The sequence below is a fragment of the Chionomys nivalis genome, chromosome 13 (assembly GCF_950005125.1).
Source record: "Chionomys nivalis chromosome 13, mChiNiv1.1, whole genome shotgun sequence".
In the NCBI taxonomy this organism is placed as follows: Eukaryota; Metazoa; Chordata; class Mammalia; order Rodentia; family Cricetidae; genus Chionomys; species Chionomys nivalis.
Window position 1 is genome coordinate 64,587,765 of NC_080098.1, and position 16,522 is coordinate 64,604,286.

The following is a 16,522-nucleotide window of genomic DNA, read 5'->3' on the forward strand; positions in this document are numbered from 1 at the left end:
TGATTACCAAGTTCTCACGTCATAGGTGAAATGGGACTGGATCTCTGACACACAGCCAGCGAGAGCTCAAGCTTGGCCTTGGGGGACAGTGTGACCAGACAGAGCAGGCACACCACACGCTGACCGGTAGTTCTCCCTCAGAGACACAGCTCACAGAGGCAGTAACACGTGTGCACAAAAGCCCAAGTATGGGACTCTGTCCTTGGCACAGTTTGCAGAAATGAGACTCAGACTGTCAACAACGGGCCCTGTTGACGATTTTTGAAAAAATATCATTACAGTTTAAAGTTTTTGTGTATATGTACGGGTGTTAGTGCCACCTATAGAGGCTTAGGGACAACCTGCAGGCATTGGCTTTTTCCTTCTACCATGCAGGTCCCACCATGAAGGATGACACTCAAGTCATCAGGCTTGGCAGTGGTGTTTCTACCCACTAAGCCATCTCACTGGTGCCAGTTGATAATACTGACAGGGTTTGTGCAATTCTGGGAAAATATGTGAGATTATCAGATGAATCTTGACTCATTAACTGAAAAAAGCAAGATGAAGAACTGGTGTTCTGTCCAGCGTTCTGTCAAACTGACTAGGAAGAGGACCGTCAGGGGAGAGAGTGTCTCCATCAGATGTCCTGTAGGCAAGTCTTGGGGCATTTTTTTTTTTAATGACTGATGTGACAGGATCCAGCACACTGTGGGTGGTACCGCCCCTCTGCAGATGGCCCTGGGGTCATATAAGCAAGCAGGGTGAGCAAGCCATGGGGAGCAAACTGGTAAGCAGGTTCCTCTATTTCAGTTCCTGCGCTGACTTCCTTCAGTGGTGGATATGACCTGAGAGTGTGAGGGAAATAAACCCTTTTCTCCATAAATTGATCTCAATCATAGTGTTTTATCATAGCAATAGAAACTCTAACCAAGGGGCTAGAGAGATGATGGATCTGTGGTTAAAAACACTAGCTACTCTTCCAGAGGATCACAGTTCAATTCCCAGTATCCACGTGGCAGTTCACAACTGTAACTCCAAGGTCTGACACCCTCACACAGACATGCATATAGGCAAAATGCCAATACACACAAAATAAAAATAAGTAAATCTTTTTTTTTTAAAAAAGAAACCCTAACCAAGACACATGCTATTTGTTATAGCCACCCCTGAGTGTGTCTGTGTGTGTTTGTGTGTATACATGTGGTCATGTGTGTAGAGGACAGAGGTCAGTATTGTGTGTCTTCCTCAATCACCATCCACCCTACTTTTTGATACAGGACGTCTTACTGAACTTGAAGCTCATTAATCCACTAGGGTGGCTAAAGAGCTAGCCTGTCTCCATCTTCACAGGACTGGGATTACAGACACACACTGCTGTGTCTAAACGTAGGTCCTCATGCCATGTGGCAAGCACTTTACCCACTGATCCATCTTTAATTTAAAAATGCAGACACGCTGGGTGGTGGTGGCGTTCACTTTTAATCCCAGCACTTGGGAGGCAGAGACAGGCGGATCTCTGTGAGTTTGAGGCCAGCCTTGTCTACAAGAGCTAGTTCCAGGACAAGCTCCAAAGCTACTGAGAAACCCTGTCTCAAAAAACAAAACAAAAAAAATGCAGACACACACATACACACAAATGCATGTGCACACACATGCATACACAGATGTGCAGAATTTTCTAGACCATTACTTAAGAGATGGTTAGTATCATAGTAACACAGGCCTAGAATTAAAAGGCTTAATTCGTAATTGTTGCTGTTAAACATCCTTAGCTATGTAAGGTGTTGAACTACAAGTGAATAAGAACATATTGAAAAGTTATCTCCTTCAGTAACAGAAGCCATCTGCTACAATCTCAGGCCAAAGGTGTTCGTGCAGCTGCAGATTGCTAGTGCCATACCGAGTCTGAAGCTCCAGGGACCTTTTTCTTCCTGTTATGATGAATGTGCGTGCCGCATTTGGTTTTGCAACATCTTGCACCTGCAGGAAGAAGAACACAGAACAGAGCAAATGAAGGCGAGCTGCCATTTTAGCTGTTCCTTAACCCAGACCTGTGGTCTCTGAATCAGAGGTTTTTCTTTCATTTGTTTCCCTGTGGAAGTGTCGGGGTGACCCCAGGGGCTCTCAGATCTATAAGGTGGGAATACTGAGGCTCAGGGGGATGGCAGGTCATTGGTCTTGCCCACCCAGAGCTGGGCCAGTCTCTGTGATAGCCAGCTGCTTGGCAAATGTACCTGTCCATCAGGACTCCTTGAGCCATTGTCTCCCCGCAGCCCTGGCCAAGTCTTTCCCCTCCAGCACAGCTGCACCTCCGTGGGAGGAATAAAAATGTTAGAAGATCCTTGACTCTGTCCCTAAGATGGTGCTGGAGCCCACATGGACAGGTGCATTATGGGTTTACAGGAGTGCACCCAAGGAGTAGTGTTGTTTCCTTGGGGGCTCTCAGATTTCACCCTCTTCCATCAGCACAAAACCACAGAGCACAGTTTCTCCCAGCAGCTCTCAGGCTGGTCCCTGTAAGAGTCCCTGACCTTGGTCAGCTGGTTAGGGATCACAGAGATGCAGTCCTGGGCCCAACCAGAAACCTCCGGGCTTTCTCACTGCATGTTGAAAAATGGTATTAACATATAAAAGTCACTAAAACAGGGCTGCTTTTTTAAAGACTTATTTATGTGTGTGTGTCTGTGTGCTGTTATGTACAAAAGTGCAGGTGCCCAAGGAGGCCAGAGGGAGAAACTAGATCCCCTGGAGCTAGAGTTAGAGGCAGTTGTGAGCCACTCAGTTCGGGTGCTGGGAATGAAGTTGGGTCTTCTGAAAGAGCAGCAGGAGCTCTTGACTACTGAGCCATTTCTCCAGCCCAGGACTGATTTCTCATAGAGCGACATGGCAAAAGTGGATTCTTCTAACCATGGAAGAAGCAATTTTTTTCTTCTGTAGAAAGTCATTGCTTGTAATTATTTCTTAACCTGGATCCAATGAAATTTCTATGGAATGGGCAGTTGTTTAATCAAATCTTTGCTTTTTCAGATACTTAGAGTCATTTAATTAGAAAATATTTCTGGAGCAATTATTATTTGGAGCAGTAGACTGCCCACCCAAGGCTAGTCTACCAGGACCAAGATGCTGGCTCAGAAACCCCTGAGTCACACAAGTGGTCATCAAAGCCTAGCATTCCCATCCCTGTTTTTACCCCTTCCAGGGCAAAAGCGGGGAAAGAGGGACCCACCCACCTGGAGATCAGAGATGTCCATTTTCTCCCGTACACTGAACTTCTGGCCCATGAGCCTTAGTTTGGGTACACAGTAGAGCATTACATTGTTGAACTGCAAGAAAGATGCCATGGGGAGAGACAGTCACAGGGAACTTCTCACAGGGGACCCATATAAGCTTTCTTTAATGTCTTAAAGTTATATATATATATATATATATATATATATATAATATGTAAGTTATACATGTGTTTATTTAAAGATGCACCTATGCCTTTAAGCACAACATTCAAAAGGCAGATCCTGAGCCTATAACAGACAGTAATGGCCCCACTAAATTCCAGAGACTAACAAACAAAAAGCCCAGCTTCAGGAAAGCATTACTTCCTTTGGAGTGGCTGGCCAGTGAGGGCCCATAAACCCCCACACAGTACAGGCTACCGCCAATGCTCCTGGTTACCGTCCAGAACTTGATGGCTTTCCTGCTGAAAATGCCACATACTTGAGTCACAGAACATGGGGAAATCAAGTAGTACTGACCTGGAAGCTTCATTCCTACTAAATAGCTTCTATAGCACTGAAAGATGCCACGCACTTTACCAGAGGAGCCAGTCATGAACCCTGTGAGCTACAATAACAACTGGTCTGGCAAGACATGCCCACTGGCACAATAGTGGCAGGAATGTCATGGGAGGAACCAATCACTTTCTGGTTGGATTTAAGGCCCATCCCATAAAATGAAACCCATATCTAGTATTATTAGCTGATAACCTGTGGCTAGATATGTCACAGGCCTTAGGCTAAAAAAGGAAAAATTTCAAAGGCACAGCTACTTATTTAAGAATAGATGAAGGACTATGGGTACGAGGCAGTGTGATAGGGTGTGTGCCTAGCAAATGTGAGGCCTTGGGAAGAAGAAAGAAGAAAGAAGAGGAAAGAGAAGAGGAAGCAGAGGTAGGGGAAGAGAAGCAGCTATAGAAAAGTGGAAAAAAGAACCACGTCTCTTCCTATACATCAGGTGCTCGAGGAGAGCCCTCACTGTGATTCCTTCCTGTCTTTCCCCCTCCCTATAAACCAGAATTAGGTTCTGGGGACAGTTGGGATCTTGATGTTTGGCTACAATTCCTTTTATTTCTGGTTTCTGGAGACTCTTTAATTGTAACAGAGGTAGATCAAAGAAAACAGAAATGCTGGATATAAGGGACATCAATACTAGATGCTTGTGGAAACCAGGGCAGAGTCATTGACAAGAGACAGCCCAGCCAACTATCGGGGAGGCCATGGAAGAACCTCCTCCTTGGGCTTCTGATTCTGAGTCTTGCTAGCGTCTGAGAAGGCAGATGGGGAGTTCTGTGGCTGGGGTGGCAGCCTGGCTCACCAAGAAGAGGTGTCGGTCCTGAGCGGTGCCGTTCTTGGCTGACAGTTTCTGGATGTTACCCTCCTTGATCAGCTCATTGGCTGGGTTGACGATGTCCTCTTCCCCGCCCAGCTGTTCATACACCTCCAGGAGTTTGTGCATTTTCTCCTGCAAGGGGACAGGAAGTTGTGGCAGCTGCAAGGTCGCACAGGCTGATTCGGACCCAGAGGTGAGCAGAGCCATGCTCTGCAACTGTCATCCAGAGTCCGACATAGCAATGAAATGACCACCCGTGAGAAGGGAAAGAAACACAGGGTGACGTTTGAGCTGAATAATAAAGGTGACTAGAAACCCGTCATTCGGAGAATCACAAACTTCTGCAAGCTCTACGAGGTGAGTGGCATTGTTATCCCGAGTTACAGACAAGAAAACTGAGGCATGTAGGGATCAGCTGAATAGCCATGACCCAGACTGGGCCAATCCACATATCGCGTTCCCCAGACCCGGTTAGGGTGACATGATGCACAATGATACATTGGGGACAAGGTTAACAGTTCATGGGCCCTACTCAAAGAAGAATGGAGCTGCAGTGTCCTGTCCTTGGACTTGTAGAAATTACAAGTGTACCTAGAGTGGGCAGGTCAGGCTGGCCCTTTATGTTTCTTGTGTGGATCCCACAGATGCTGGTGGACCAAACAACACAGGATGCATGGGACCCTGGAGGGCAGGGAAGAACTCATGGCCTTGCAGGAGCTGGTAGGTATGTAGAGGAGTAGTATATATAGGTGTAGCCACGGCGTGTCCTGGCTTGTATTGGGAAGGTAGGTGTGGTACAAAGAATATAACGCCTCCCATTAAGCTCACAGGAAGAGGCAGTAATAGGAGGTGTGGCCTTGTTGGAGGAAGTGTATCACTGTGGAGGCGGGTTTTGAGGTCTCTTTTTGCTCACACTCTGCTCATTATTGACACTGAGACTACTTCCCATTGCCTTCTGATCAAGATGTAGCTAGTACCACGTTTTGTCTGCATGCTGCCATGCTCCCCGCTGTGATAGTAATGGACTAAACCTCTGAAATGGTAAGCGAGCCACCCCAGTTAATGTTTTGCTTATAAGAGTTACTGTGGTCATGGCATCTCTTCACAGCAATAGAAACCCTAAGACAAAGGGTATATGCCTTCTTGTTTTGTACAGAAAGAGGCTGAACCTGCACTTGGTATTACCAGGGGGTACTGGGATGTGCACCTGGCGTATCCTGGGGAGACAGGATACACATGTGTTCACTGATGGGGCCCACCTAGAATGGGGTAAAGGTCCTCCCTGCCCCCGACCCTTCCTGCATAGCTTTGCTTCCCTGCAGCAGACTGCACTCACCATCTTCCTGATGGCAGCGTTGGAGTGGTCGGCAGCTGTAGAGATGAGCTCCAGCGACCCTGAATGGGGAGAACTGATTGAGACTAGGCACGTGGTAACGCTACAAGTTCTTACTGGAGAGGCTGACATTGAAATGGAGGTGTGGCTTCCAGTGGGAAGATTTGTTCCCGTTCCTTGCTCGGGGTGCCCAGACTGCTTCAGAGGTCTGGCTCAGAGAAGGGACAAAGCCCAGAGCCACTTGCTGATCCTGCTGGGGCCCACACAAGTAGGACCCCTGACTCTTGCACAGTCCCCAGCCCTGTGCTGCCCACCAGTTACATTGGTTATGTCACTTGAAATAAGAATGTCCTCACTGTGGGGCCCATTGCTGGATCCTAAGCTCTGAAGAGAGCCAGGGTTTGGCAGTGTCTTCCCCAGAGACAGCATCCTTTCGTATGATCTTTCTCCTGCCTTTGTGTGTCTCAGCCCAGGGTTCTCAGCCTCCTCCAGAGATTCCCCCTCAGCCTTGCAGTCAGCTTCACTTACTCTCAGCATCCTTCCAGTCCGGGGCATCCCTGGGGAGCCTCTTTAGGTAGTCTTTGAGCAGCAGCTCGTAGCGGGGGACCCTCTGCACAGGCTCCAGCATGTGATGCTGCAGTGTCAAGTTCCCACACACCTCTTGCTTCTGGGGGAGCAGAGAACACACACGGGGTCACCAGCCTAGCCCCTGCTTCTGGGGGAACACACACGGGGTCACCAGCCTAGCCCCTACTTCTGGGGAAACATGCACGGGGTCACCAGCTTAGTCCCTGCTTCTGGGGGAACACACACGGGATCACCAGCCTAACCCCTGCTTCTGGGGGAACACATACAAGGTCACCAGCCTAGCCCCTGCTTCTGGGGGAACACACATGGGGTCACCAGCCTAGTCCCTGCTTCTAGCAACACAGTCCCTGGCGGTTGCCTGGAGCTGTCTGCTTTTCAAGACACAGTTGGCACAGACCACAGGTGCCCACGATGGAGAGAGAGCTGCAACTCTCTGGGTGAGCAGGTTGGAGTTAAAGAAAACAAGCACCAGGACCAGGCCTCCCCGCACCTTGCAAAAGTGATTCCCACCCCTATCCCATCCTTGTCACCCTCAGGTCCACTCCCTCCATTTCTGTGCCTAGCTCCCCCCGCCCCTGCACAATAAACAGAGAGAGCAGGTGGAGGCAGGAAGGCCTAGCCCTGTGTTGTCCACACACTCCACACCTCCCCTCCTCTCTCCATATCACAGTTTCACGTCTGCCGCACTTTAGAACCTTCTTGGCACAGGCAGCAGGAGTCTACACCCTTGACCCTGCACACCAGCCTGCCAGCGATGACTGCCAGGACGTCATTGCCTCTTCACTCGCCTTGGGCTCTCCTGCCATGCTGCCTGGTTCATCTGCCTCTGCCATGCTGACAGCTGAGAGAGCTTGCTGTTTCTCATCCTGACCACTGCACTGCCTGGAGCAACCTCAGGGCTCCGGCTACCCACACCTTCCTCGGGTCCCACCAAGCCATTTTCTCAGCCCCTAAAATAATTAGGGTTTTTTTTTGGGGGGGGTCAGGGAGTTGTTTTTTCAAGGCAACATTTCTCTGTATAGCCCTGGCTGTCCTGGCTTTGAACTGAAAGATCCACTTTCCTCTGCCTCCTGAGTGCTGGGATTAAAGGTGTGCGCCGCCATGTCTGTCTTTGTTTTCTAAATGAAGGTTGCGCTTATGAAAAAAAAAATCTAGCCGGGCGGTGGTGGCGCACGCCTTTAATCCCAGCACTTGGGAGGCAGAGGCAGGTGAATCTCTGTGAGTTCAAGACCAGCCTGGTCTACAAGAGCTAGTTCCAGGACAGGCTCCAAAGCCACAGAGAAACCCTGTCTCGAAAAACCAAAAAAAAAAAAAAAAAAAATGAAAAAAAAAATCTGAGTATTGGTGCTGGAGAAATGACTCGAAGGTTAATAGCACTTACTGCTCTTGTAGAAGACCTGGGTTTAGTCCTAGCAACGGCACGGCTAATGACCGTCTGTAACCCTAGTTTCAAGATATCTGACATCAGCTTCTAAACTCCTTGAGAACCAGACATGAATAGGGTTTACAGACACATGCAGGCAAAACACTCATACACACACAATTCAAGAAAATGTGAAAAAAAAATGTCTGGGTGTCATGGTGCTTGCTTCTGATCCCAATTCTGGGGAGGCAGAGATAAACAGATACCATTGGCTAGTGTGCCTAGCAGAATCAGTGAGCTCTGGGTTCAGTGAGAAACCTACTCCAAAACATCAGATGGGGAATGATAGAAGGCACTTGATCTCAGCTGACCTCTGACCTCTGCTTGCACACACACACACACACATACACACACACACACACACACACACACACATATATATATATATATATATATATATATATATATATATATATATATATATATGAATGAGCATACCCACATACATGTTCAAGGGCATATACCAGAGAGAGAGAGAGAGAGAGAGATTGAGATTATTTCAAGCAAGAATCAAGGGAAGATGTGGGGAATGGATGTTCACAGGGCTACAAGTTATCTCCCTCCTAGGAACTTATGAATTGAGGCAAAAAAAAAAAAAAAAAAAAAGACTTTACTCCAGTAACACTCACACAGAGGCACAGCCCCAACTGAATCATGGAAAAACCGCAGAGAAACCCAAGCCAAGAGGCAGACAGTTCCCTCAAAAGGATAAGGACAGAGCATGTCCTAGGGAAGGACTCAGCCTGATAATGAGAACAGCGTGTGGTCCTGGAGAGAAAACTTAGAAGTGCATCGCCGGGATCGCTGGTGACTGTGTGGGCTGTGAGGTGATAACAGCTGCGGCAGCCATGTGAGCTTCTTGATTTCAGTCAGCACTGTGGATGTGTGGGAGACACTCCTTCACTCAGCCCTGAACCTGCAGTACTGTCTGCAGATGAGTTTCAAAAGGCAGTAACCACTGTGCGTACTTGGAGATGATGGCGCAGGAGGTCTGGACTGTCTGCAAGTTTGTCCTTTTGTGGTCAGGCCTCGGTGTGCTGTGTGCATGCATATCTCTGGCTGAAAACTGAGTTTCCTCTAGGCTTGCCCCTCAGCCCCAAAAATCTACCTGTTACGTGACCCTACCCTCGGCCACTGGCACGAGGGTTCAGACACGTGACACCATGCCTGCCTTCACCTGGTGCTAGAGATCCAAACTCAGGTTCTTGGTTCTTTCTCTAGTCTTAAGTTGGTCATTTTACAAACTCTTAGTAAACGTTTGGATTTTAAGGCCAATAATTTAAAATATGCTTTGGATCAAGCAAAGAATTCTCTAGAGACCAAGAGAAATCTGATGGTCATTTGATCCCATTTTGTCCAGGTCAAGGCTTCTCAAACAATGCAGGAGAATTTTCTGTTGTGGGCAGTTCTGTGCACTGTAGACATGCCCCAGATTCTAACCTCCAGATACCAGAAGCAACACCAGTATCAATAGACACAGTCCAGGTCTTTGCTGAGAATGGATAAATTGTGTTGAGGCCTAGGGACAGAACCATGGCTGTGTCTATCAGGAAGTATCCCCAGACAGTACCCACTGTTCAGGGATAACAGAATGCCGAGGTGGTCAATACAGACAAATTGTCATCCCAATCCTGTATGTGCTTTGTCACCTGAGGACCTGCTGGACCTGGTCTGCCCTGTGTGGACAGGAACAGTTGTGTGTGGTCAGGTTGAACACTGCCTCACCCTCTGGAGGCAGATGTGTGTGGAACTCACAGCTATTGTGAGGTTCCCCTCTATATGCTATGATTACCATTAATGAATAAAAGCAGAGCTATAGGGGAACAGAGTGAGGCGGGGAAAACTAAACAGAATGCTGGGAGAAAGGAGGTGGAGTCAGAGAGAAGCCCTGTAGCACTGCTGGAGACGGATGCTGGAACTTTAGCTGGTAAGCCACAGTCACGTGGCGATACACAGATTAATAGAAATGGGTTAAATTAATATGTAAGAGTTAGCCAATAAGAAGCAGAGCTAATGGGCCAAGCAGTGATTTAATTAATACAGTTTCTGTGTGATTATTTCAGGGGTCTGGGTGGCCAGGAAACGAACAAGCAGCCAGTGGCCTGCTACTACACACAGCACAGATGAGTCTTGTACTAAGCACTTGCGTGGGGAGTTAGTGCTACCACTTCTCCAGAGGCCTGGGATGGCGGTGTAGCTGCTCAAATATGAGGACCTGAATTCAACCCTAGAACCCATGTAGAAAAAGCCAGGGATGCTGATGCGGGCCTGCAATCCCAGCATTGCACAAGCCAGGTATGGTGGTGCACACTTGTAATCCCAGCACTCAGAAGGGGAAGTTCAGGGTCAACCTTAGCTACATAGGGAATTCAAACCAGTCAGGTCTAGAGACCTTGTTTTGTTGTGGAAGGTTTATTTGTTTGTTTGTTTGGTTATGGTTTTGTTGCTGTTTTGGTTGTTCGTTTCTGTTTTGGACATGGTCCTAGTACATAGTGCTGTCTGGCCTGGGGTCTCACAAACATTCACCTGCCTCTGTCTCCTGAGTGCTGATATTGAGTGCCTGGCCTGAGACCCTGTCTTGAAAAATCTTTTTGGTGTTTAAAAGTGAGTATGTCACACTCCTGCAGTCACCTACCTGGATGCTGTGGACAACATCACTAAACTGTGGAGAACGCTGGGTCCATGTGCTCACCAGCCCCATTGCCCTATCAAAGTTCTTGACATACTCGCCGTACATCTTCAGGAACGGGGCCAGTTTCTGCAGGATGTCTCCGAGCCGAGGGTTTGTGTCCCTGTGTGGAGAAGCACGGTCGTCAGATGAACAGTCTAGGCGGAGTGGGGATGATGAGTAATCTCTGATGGTCACCCTCCCAGACTGTGGAGCAGAAAACAGTGTTACTGGACATTAGGAGAGGGTTTCTCTAAGCACCTCAACAGTACTGGCTGAGGCCCAGAGCCCAAACACAGGGTCCTCACAGAGGTGCTGCCCTCAAGTGGCAGACAGCAGTTATCAAAGATGGTCAGTGAAGTGACATTCTAAATGAACACAGGTTAGAAATGACGGCTCTGTGCACCACCACCAAAGCCACGGAGAGAAGGTTTTGCAGGACTGCAGCCACCTTGAAGTCACCCGTGCTCACTGCTTCAACTAAGTTGGGACTTAGTGGAATCCATTTCTAATTTTTTATTTTATTTATTTTTTTTTTTATTAAAAATTTCTACCTCCTCCCCGCCTCCCTTTTCCCTCCCCCTCCCCCCCTCCCCACACCCCACTCTCTTCCCCCTCCCTCTCCAGTCTGAAGAGCAGTCAGGGTTCCCTGCCCTGTGGGCAGTCCAAGGTCCTCCCCCCTCCATCCAGGTCTAGGAAGGTAAGCATCCAAACAGGCTAGGCTTCCACGAAGCCAGTACATGCAGTAGGATCAAACAATTTTTTAAGAAATTTTTCGGTCTGTCTTTGGAGTCCTATCTTAGGTAAGTAGGTATTGTTCACATCTCCACGGGAAAAATTAACATAGTAATTTTTGACCTTAGCACTCTGTTTTGGAGATTTATCCTTAGTGACTACCAAAAGAAGAGGAAAAAGGCACAGGTACAAAGTCACCACTTGGTGTTCCTAGGAAGCTGCACCAAGGATTGATTTTATAAATTGAGCAACTGGGGATGCAAGGCAAGTGGCCCTGTGTCATCATCATTACAGGACTGCAGAGATGCTGTGTGGACCCAGAATTCCAGAGCACAGAGGGGAAAGCCTGTGCTGCCAGACACGGACTTTGTCACCAGAAGTCTATGCCCAGCTCTCAGCACCTTCAGGACACAGTGCCACCTGCCCCACAGCTTCCGAAGATTCCCAAAGTGGCCCAGCCACACAGAGACAAAGATGACAAGACACCCTCACAACCACACAAGGCAAAGTCAGGAGACACAAGGCACATGCAAGCCCTGCAAAGGAAGGCAGGCAAACTTCAAGCCTCCCAAAATGCAGGGGGTGCAATGGTTAAAACCAGTTTACCTCTCCCTCCCATGCCATTGCACTCCTTATGGCTTGTAGCTTTTGCTAAAATAGGCAAAAACTGAGGGGCACAGAAAGCAGAGGACCTAGAACCACTTCTGAGGATAAGGTCCTTTTTTTTTTTTTTTTCCTGAGACAGGGTTTCTCTCTTTAACAGTCCTAGCTGTCCTGGAACTACCTCTTGTAGACCAAGTTGGCCTCGAACTCACAGAGATCCACCTGCCTCTGCCTCCTGAGTGCTGGGATTAAAGACGTGCACCACCACCACCTGGCAAGAAGGATTTTTTTTTTTTTAAAGCAAAGGTAGAACCAGGCTGAGAGGAAAATAAAATCATCAGTATTGTTCACTGTGCTGCTTCCAGATATCAGATCTCATCCAGATGTCAGATCTCATCTAGATCCACAAGCTAAGAGACGCCCAAGGCCCAGTCAAAGCCACCAGCCTGGTCTCAGCCAAAGGAGGCACTCAGGCCTCCAGGCGACAGCCTCCACCCCCATGAACCTGTCAGGCTGCCAGGCGGAAGAACCCAGGCTTACGGACCCTGTGGGTGGCCATGGACCACACTCACCACTCCTCTGTGATCCTCTTCTGCAACTCAGGCAGGAGGAACTGCCCGTGGAAGCGGTAGATGGACGAGATGTTGGAGAAAATGCCAGTGGTGACATCTGGAGGGACCCCTGCTTCTGTCAGCTTGGTGCGGAAAACCTGAGCACAGAGAAGCCCACAATGGCCCCTGAATATGAGCCAGACACCTGCCACAGGAGTGGGCTCTTGGGTTCCTTTTTTTTTCTCCTGACCTCAAACTCACAGAAATCCACCTGCCTCTGCCTCCCCGGAAGTGCTAGGATTATAAGGATCAGCCCCCATGATTAGCCTGGCTTTTTTTTTTTTTGGTTTTTCGAGACAGGGTTTCTCTGTGGTTTTGGAGCCTGTCCTGGAACTAGCTCTTGTAGACCAGGCTGGTCTCGAACTCACAGAGATCCGCCTGCCTCTGCCTCCCAAGTGCTGGGATTAAAGGCGTGCGCCACCACCGCCCAGCTTAGCCTGGCATTTTTACATGAGTTCTAAGCATCAAACCCAGGCCCTGAGCACACACTTTACTGACTGAGACACCTCAGACCCCAGCATCCATTCATATGTTCAAACGATACATCCTCCATGAAGAAATGTCCCCCAAAGAGAACATACTAAGTTCTGCTCCAGAGCCACAGTTTTCAGTCCAGACTTCGCTTTATCTGAATTTTAGTATTTGTCAATTCATACTCTATGCATAATAATTAAACAAAATGAAGGGACGGATACTCTGAATTCTGGGCATGGAGAGAAGGGGATCCCCAGCCCTATGGGCTACCTGGTCCAGCAAGTGCAGCCGCCTCACGTAGGCTTCTTCCGTGTGCAGAAGCTCCTGGGCAATGTGCAGCAGCTTCTGTGGGTCAGAGCACTGCAGAGAGAAGGGAAGTCACTTACTTGGGTGGAGGGGTACACCTAACAAGGTTACCCACAATACACCAGGATGCCCAGGGGCAGAAAGAACTGAAGGAGGATTCTGGGTTTCAGATGTGGTATTTGGTTCTCTTAGATGCTATTTCCATGGAGTGTTCTAGAAAGCACAGCAGTTTTGCCAGTCTCCCCAAAGCTACTACAGTACAGATGGGACAGTTCTGTTTCTGGACTTTTAACTAGGGAGCAGCCATAGCAACCATATTAGAATCCAATGTACAGGTGGGGTGCAGTTCAGTGAAAGAAAATTTGCCTACCATGTACAAAACCTGTTTCCATCAGTAGCAACGCTCGCGCTCACACACACACACATACATGTAGACACACACACACACATGTCCTACTGTGATGCGGAATATATATAAATATGTTTTACATTTCTTTTTTTTTAATATTTATTTATTTATTATGTATACAATATTCTGTCTGTGTGTATGTCTGCAGGCCAGAAGAGGGCAACAGACCTCATTACAGATGGTTGTGAGTGTATATGTGCATGTGTGTGTGCATGCATGTGTGTGTGTGTGTGTTCAGGCATATGTGTGTAAGCCAGAAGACAATCTCAGGTGTTATTCTCCAGGACCTGTCTTCCTTGTTTTTGAGACAGGGCCACTCATTAGCCTGACTAGGCTGGCTGGTCAGTGGGCCCCAGATCCATCTCTATACCCTCAGCACTGGGATTACCAGAGCAGGCCATTGTACTCAGCTGTTTTTTTTTTTAAATATATATATATTTATTTATTTTATTATGTATACGATATTCTGTCTGTGTGCATGCCTGCTGGCCAGAAGAGGGCACCAGACCTCATTACAGATGGTTGTGAGCCACCATGTGGTTGCTGGGAATTGAACTCAGGACCTTTGGAAGAGCAGGCAATGCTCTTAACCACTGAGCCATCTCTCCAGCCCTGTTTTACATTTCTTTATGCCAGGTAATATTACTTGAATTGTGTAAAGGTGTGTTACATTTGTTTCTGCTGCATTCATTAAATTATATAAAGATGTGCTGCTATTTCACCTTGTCTGCCTAAGGTACCTGATTGGTCTAATAAAAAGCAGAATGGTCAACAGATAGGCAGGAGATGGATAGTTGGGGCCAGCGGACAGAAGAGAATAAATAGGGAGAGAAATGTAGGCAAAGAAGAAGGAGGAGGAGAGAGGGACATACCTGGGGCCAGAAGCCAGGCAGCTGTCATCAGACCTGGAGACAGTAGGAAAGTAAGACACATAGGAAGGAAGGAAGGAAGGAAGGAAGGAAGGAAGGAAGGGAGGGAGGGAGGGAGGGAGGGAGGGAGGGAGGGAGGGAGGGAGGGAGGGAGGAAGAAAAACAAGCCTCGAGGCAAAATGTAGGTAAAGAGAAACAGATCAAAGTAAGAGCTAAGACAAGGCCAAGCTAAAGCCAAGCATTCAAAACTAACAAGTCTCCAAGACATGATTTGGGAGCTGGTTGGTGGCCCCCATAAAAGCCTACTACATTACTGCAAAGGGACATCAACAAGACAGTAGGCCAGTGAGCTGCAGGTCCTCCACAGAGACACAGATGAAACAATATACGAACCACAAAACCTATGAGATTTGGAGACACAAACTGAGCAACCACTGTACCTACAGGTGATGCCGAGAAGGAAATCCCCGGGGAAATGGTGGCACTGGGTGTGCCCGAGGTAGTCTGATTGTTTGGCAGATAACAAAATGCCCGTGAGTGTATAGTTTATAAACAACTGAAATGCATTCCATGGCTATGGAGGCTGGAATTTCAAGATCAAAGCACTGGTGGTTCTGGTGTCTGGTGAAATCACAAGTCTCTGTTTCAAAATGGTGACGCTAATGCTTGAGCTCACAGTGCGAAAGGGGCGGAAGGGTGAAGAGGGGCGAGTGCTGTGTTCTCAAGTGACAGAAGGACAGAAGGAAAGGCACCCACAAGCCTCCACAAGCCTTTCCTATTTTATTGTTAGTACTGGGGATTGAACTCTGCCCTGACCACACCCCGAGGCAAGCACTCTGCAGCTGGGCTACATCCCCAGGCTTTCCCGCTCCCTTCTATGGGGACACTGATTCCATCCTCATTTCTTAACACCTCCTAAAGGCTAACCATGAAGCCTTTGATATTAAGACTATGGTATTAGTAATATCACATTGATGACAGGACTCTAGCAGGTGACATTTGGGGTGCACATTCAGTCTATAGCAATGCCCTGCAGCATTCCTCCCCTTATGCAATATGACACAGAACAAATGGGAGGGAACCTCCACACCAGGGCTCCTCCCACACCAGGACTAGGTCTTCAGGGCAGAAATAGAAAACAGGCACTGATAAGCCAGGCTCCTCAGAGCTCCACCCAGGGGACTTGGGACTGTGGACTCTGTCTTGCATGAGTGAGCAGATGAACCCAGAACTAGAGTATGAAAGTCACTGAAAACAAAAGCACATTAGAATTCCAGTTCCACAGGCAGACGCTCTGAGATCCCTGGCTGTGTTGATGGGGGAAGTCTTCACCTAAAGCACAGAGCGCTACACAATCTGGAGGGATGGTTTTTTCAAATGCCTCCACCCATCCAAAACTAAAAGCAACAACAACAACAAAAACCTTATAAACAATAAATAGAAGCAGGAGCATATGACCCAATCAGAAGAAGAAAACAGCCCACATGAAGTTAACCCTACAGAAATACAGATCTGAGACTGAATGGTGGTGGCGGTGGCGCACACCTTTAATCCCAGCACTCGGGAGGCAGAGGCAGGTGGATCTCTGTGAGGCCAGCCTGGTCTACAAAGGGAGTTCCAGGATAGCCAAGATTGTTACATAGAGAAACCCTGTTTTGAAAAAAGACAAAAAACAGAGCTAGTTCCAAAATAAGTTCCAAAGCTACAGAGAAACCCTGTCTCAAAAAACAAAAACAAAACAACAACAAACAAAAACCAACCAACCAACCAACAAACAAAAGAATGAAGCAAATATTCTAGAGTCTGAAGAGTTCATAAAGAGGGTCCATCTATACCTGAACAGACAAAAGAAACAGCAAACTTACAGAGAAGTCATTTAAACAGGCAAAACTGCTGTGATCGTCTCTTCTTTTTTATTT

At 47.8% G+C, this 16,522-nt stretch overlaps 1 protein-coding gene across 2 annotated transcripts in view; it reads right to left on the reverse strand.

Annotated features, from left to right (window-relative positions):
- The window catches only part of Fgd3 (FYVE, RhoGEF and PH domain containing 3), a 52,797-nt gene that overhangs the window by 12,506 nt on the left and 23,769 nt on the right, over positions 1-16,522 (reverse strand). For both annotated transcript variants that reach the window (XM_057787490.1, XM_057787491.1), the window contains 8 exons: positions 13,290-13,379; positions 12,507-12,643; positions 10,564-10,720; positions 6,446-6,584; positions 5,921-5,979; positions 4,570-4,716; positions 3,213-3,305; positions 1,883-1,962 (listed from right to left, as the gene is read on the reverse strand). In XM_057787490.1, coding sequence (XP_057643473.1) covers positions 1,883-1,962; positions 3,213-3,305; positions 4,570-4,716; positions 5,921-5,979; positions 6,446-6,584; positions 10,564-10,720; positions 12,507-12,643; positions 13,290-13,379 — 902 coding nt within the window. The remainder of the gene's footprint in view (positions 1-1,882; positions 1,963-3,212; positions 3,306-4,569; positions 4,717-5,920; positions 5,980-6,445; positions 6,585-10,563; positions 10,721-12,506; positions 12,644-13,289; positions 13,380-16,522) is intronic.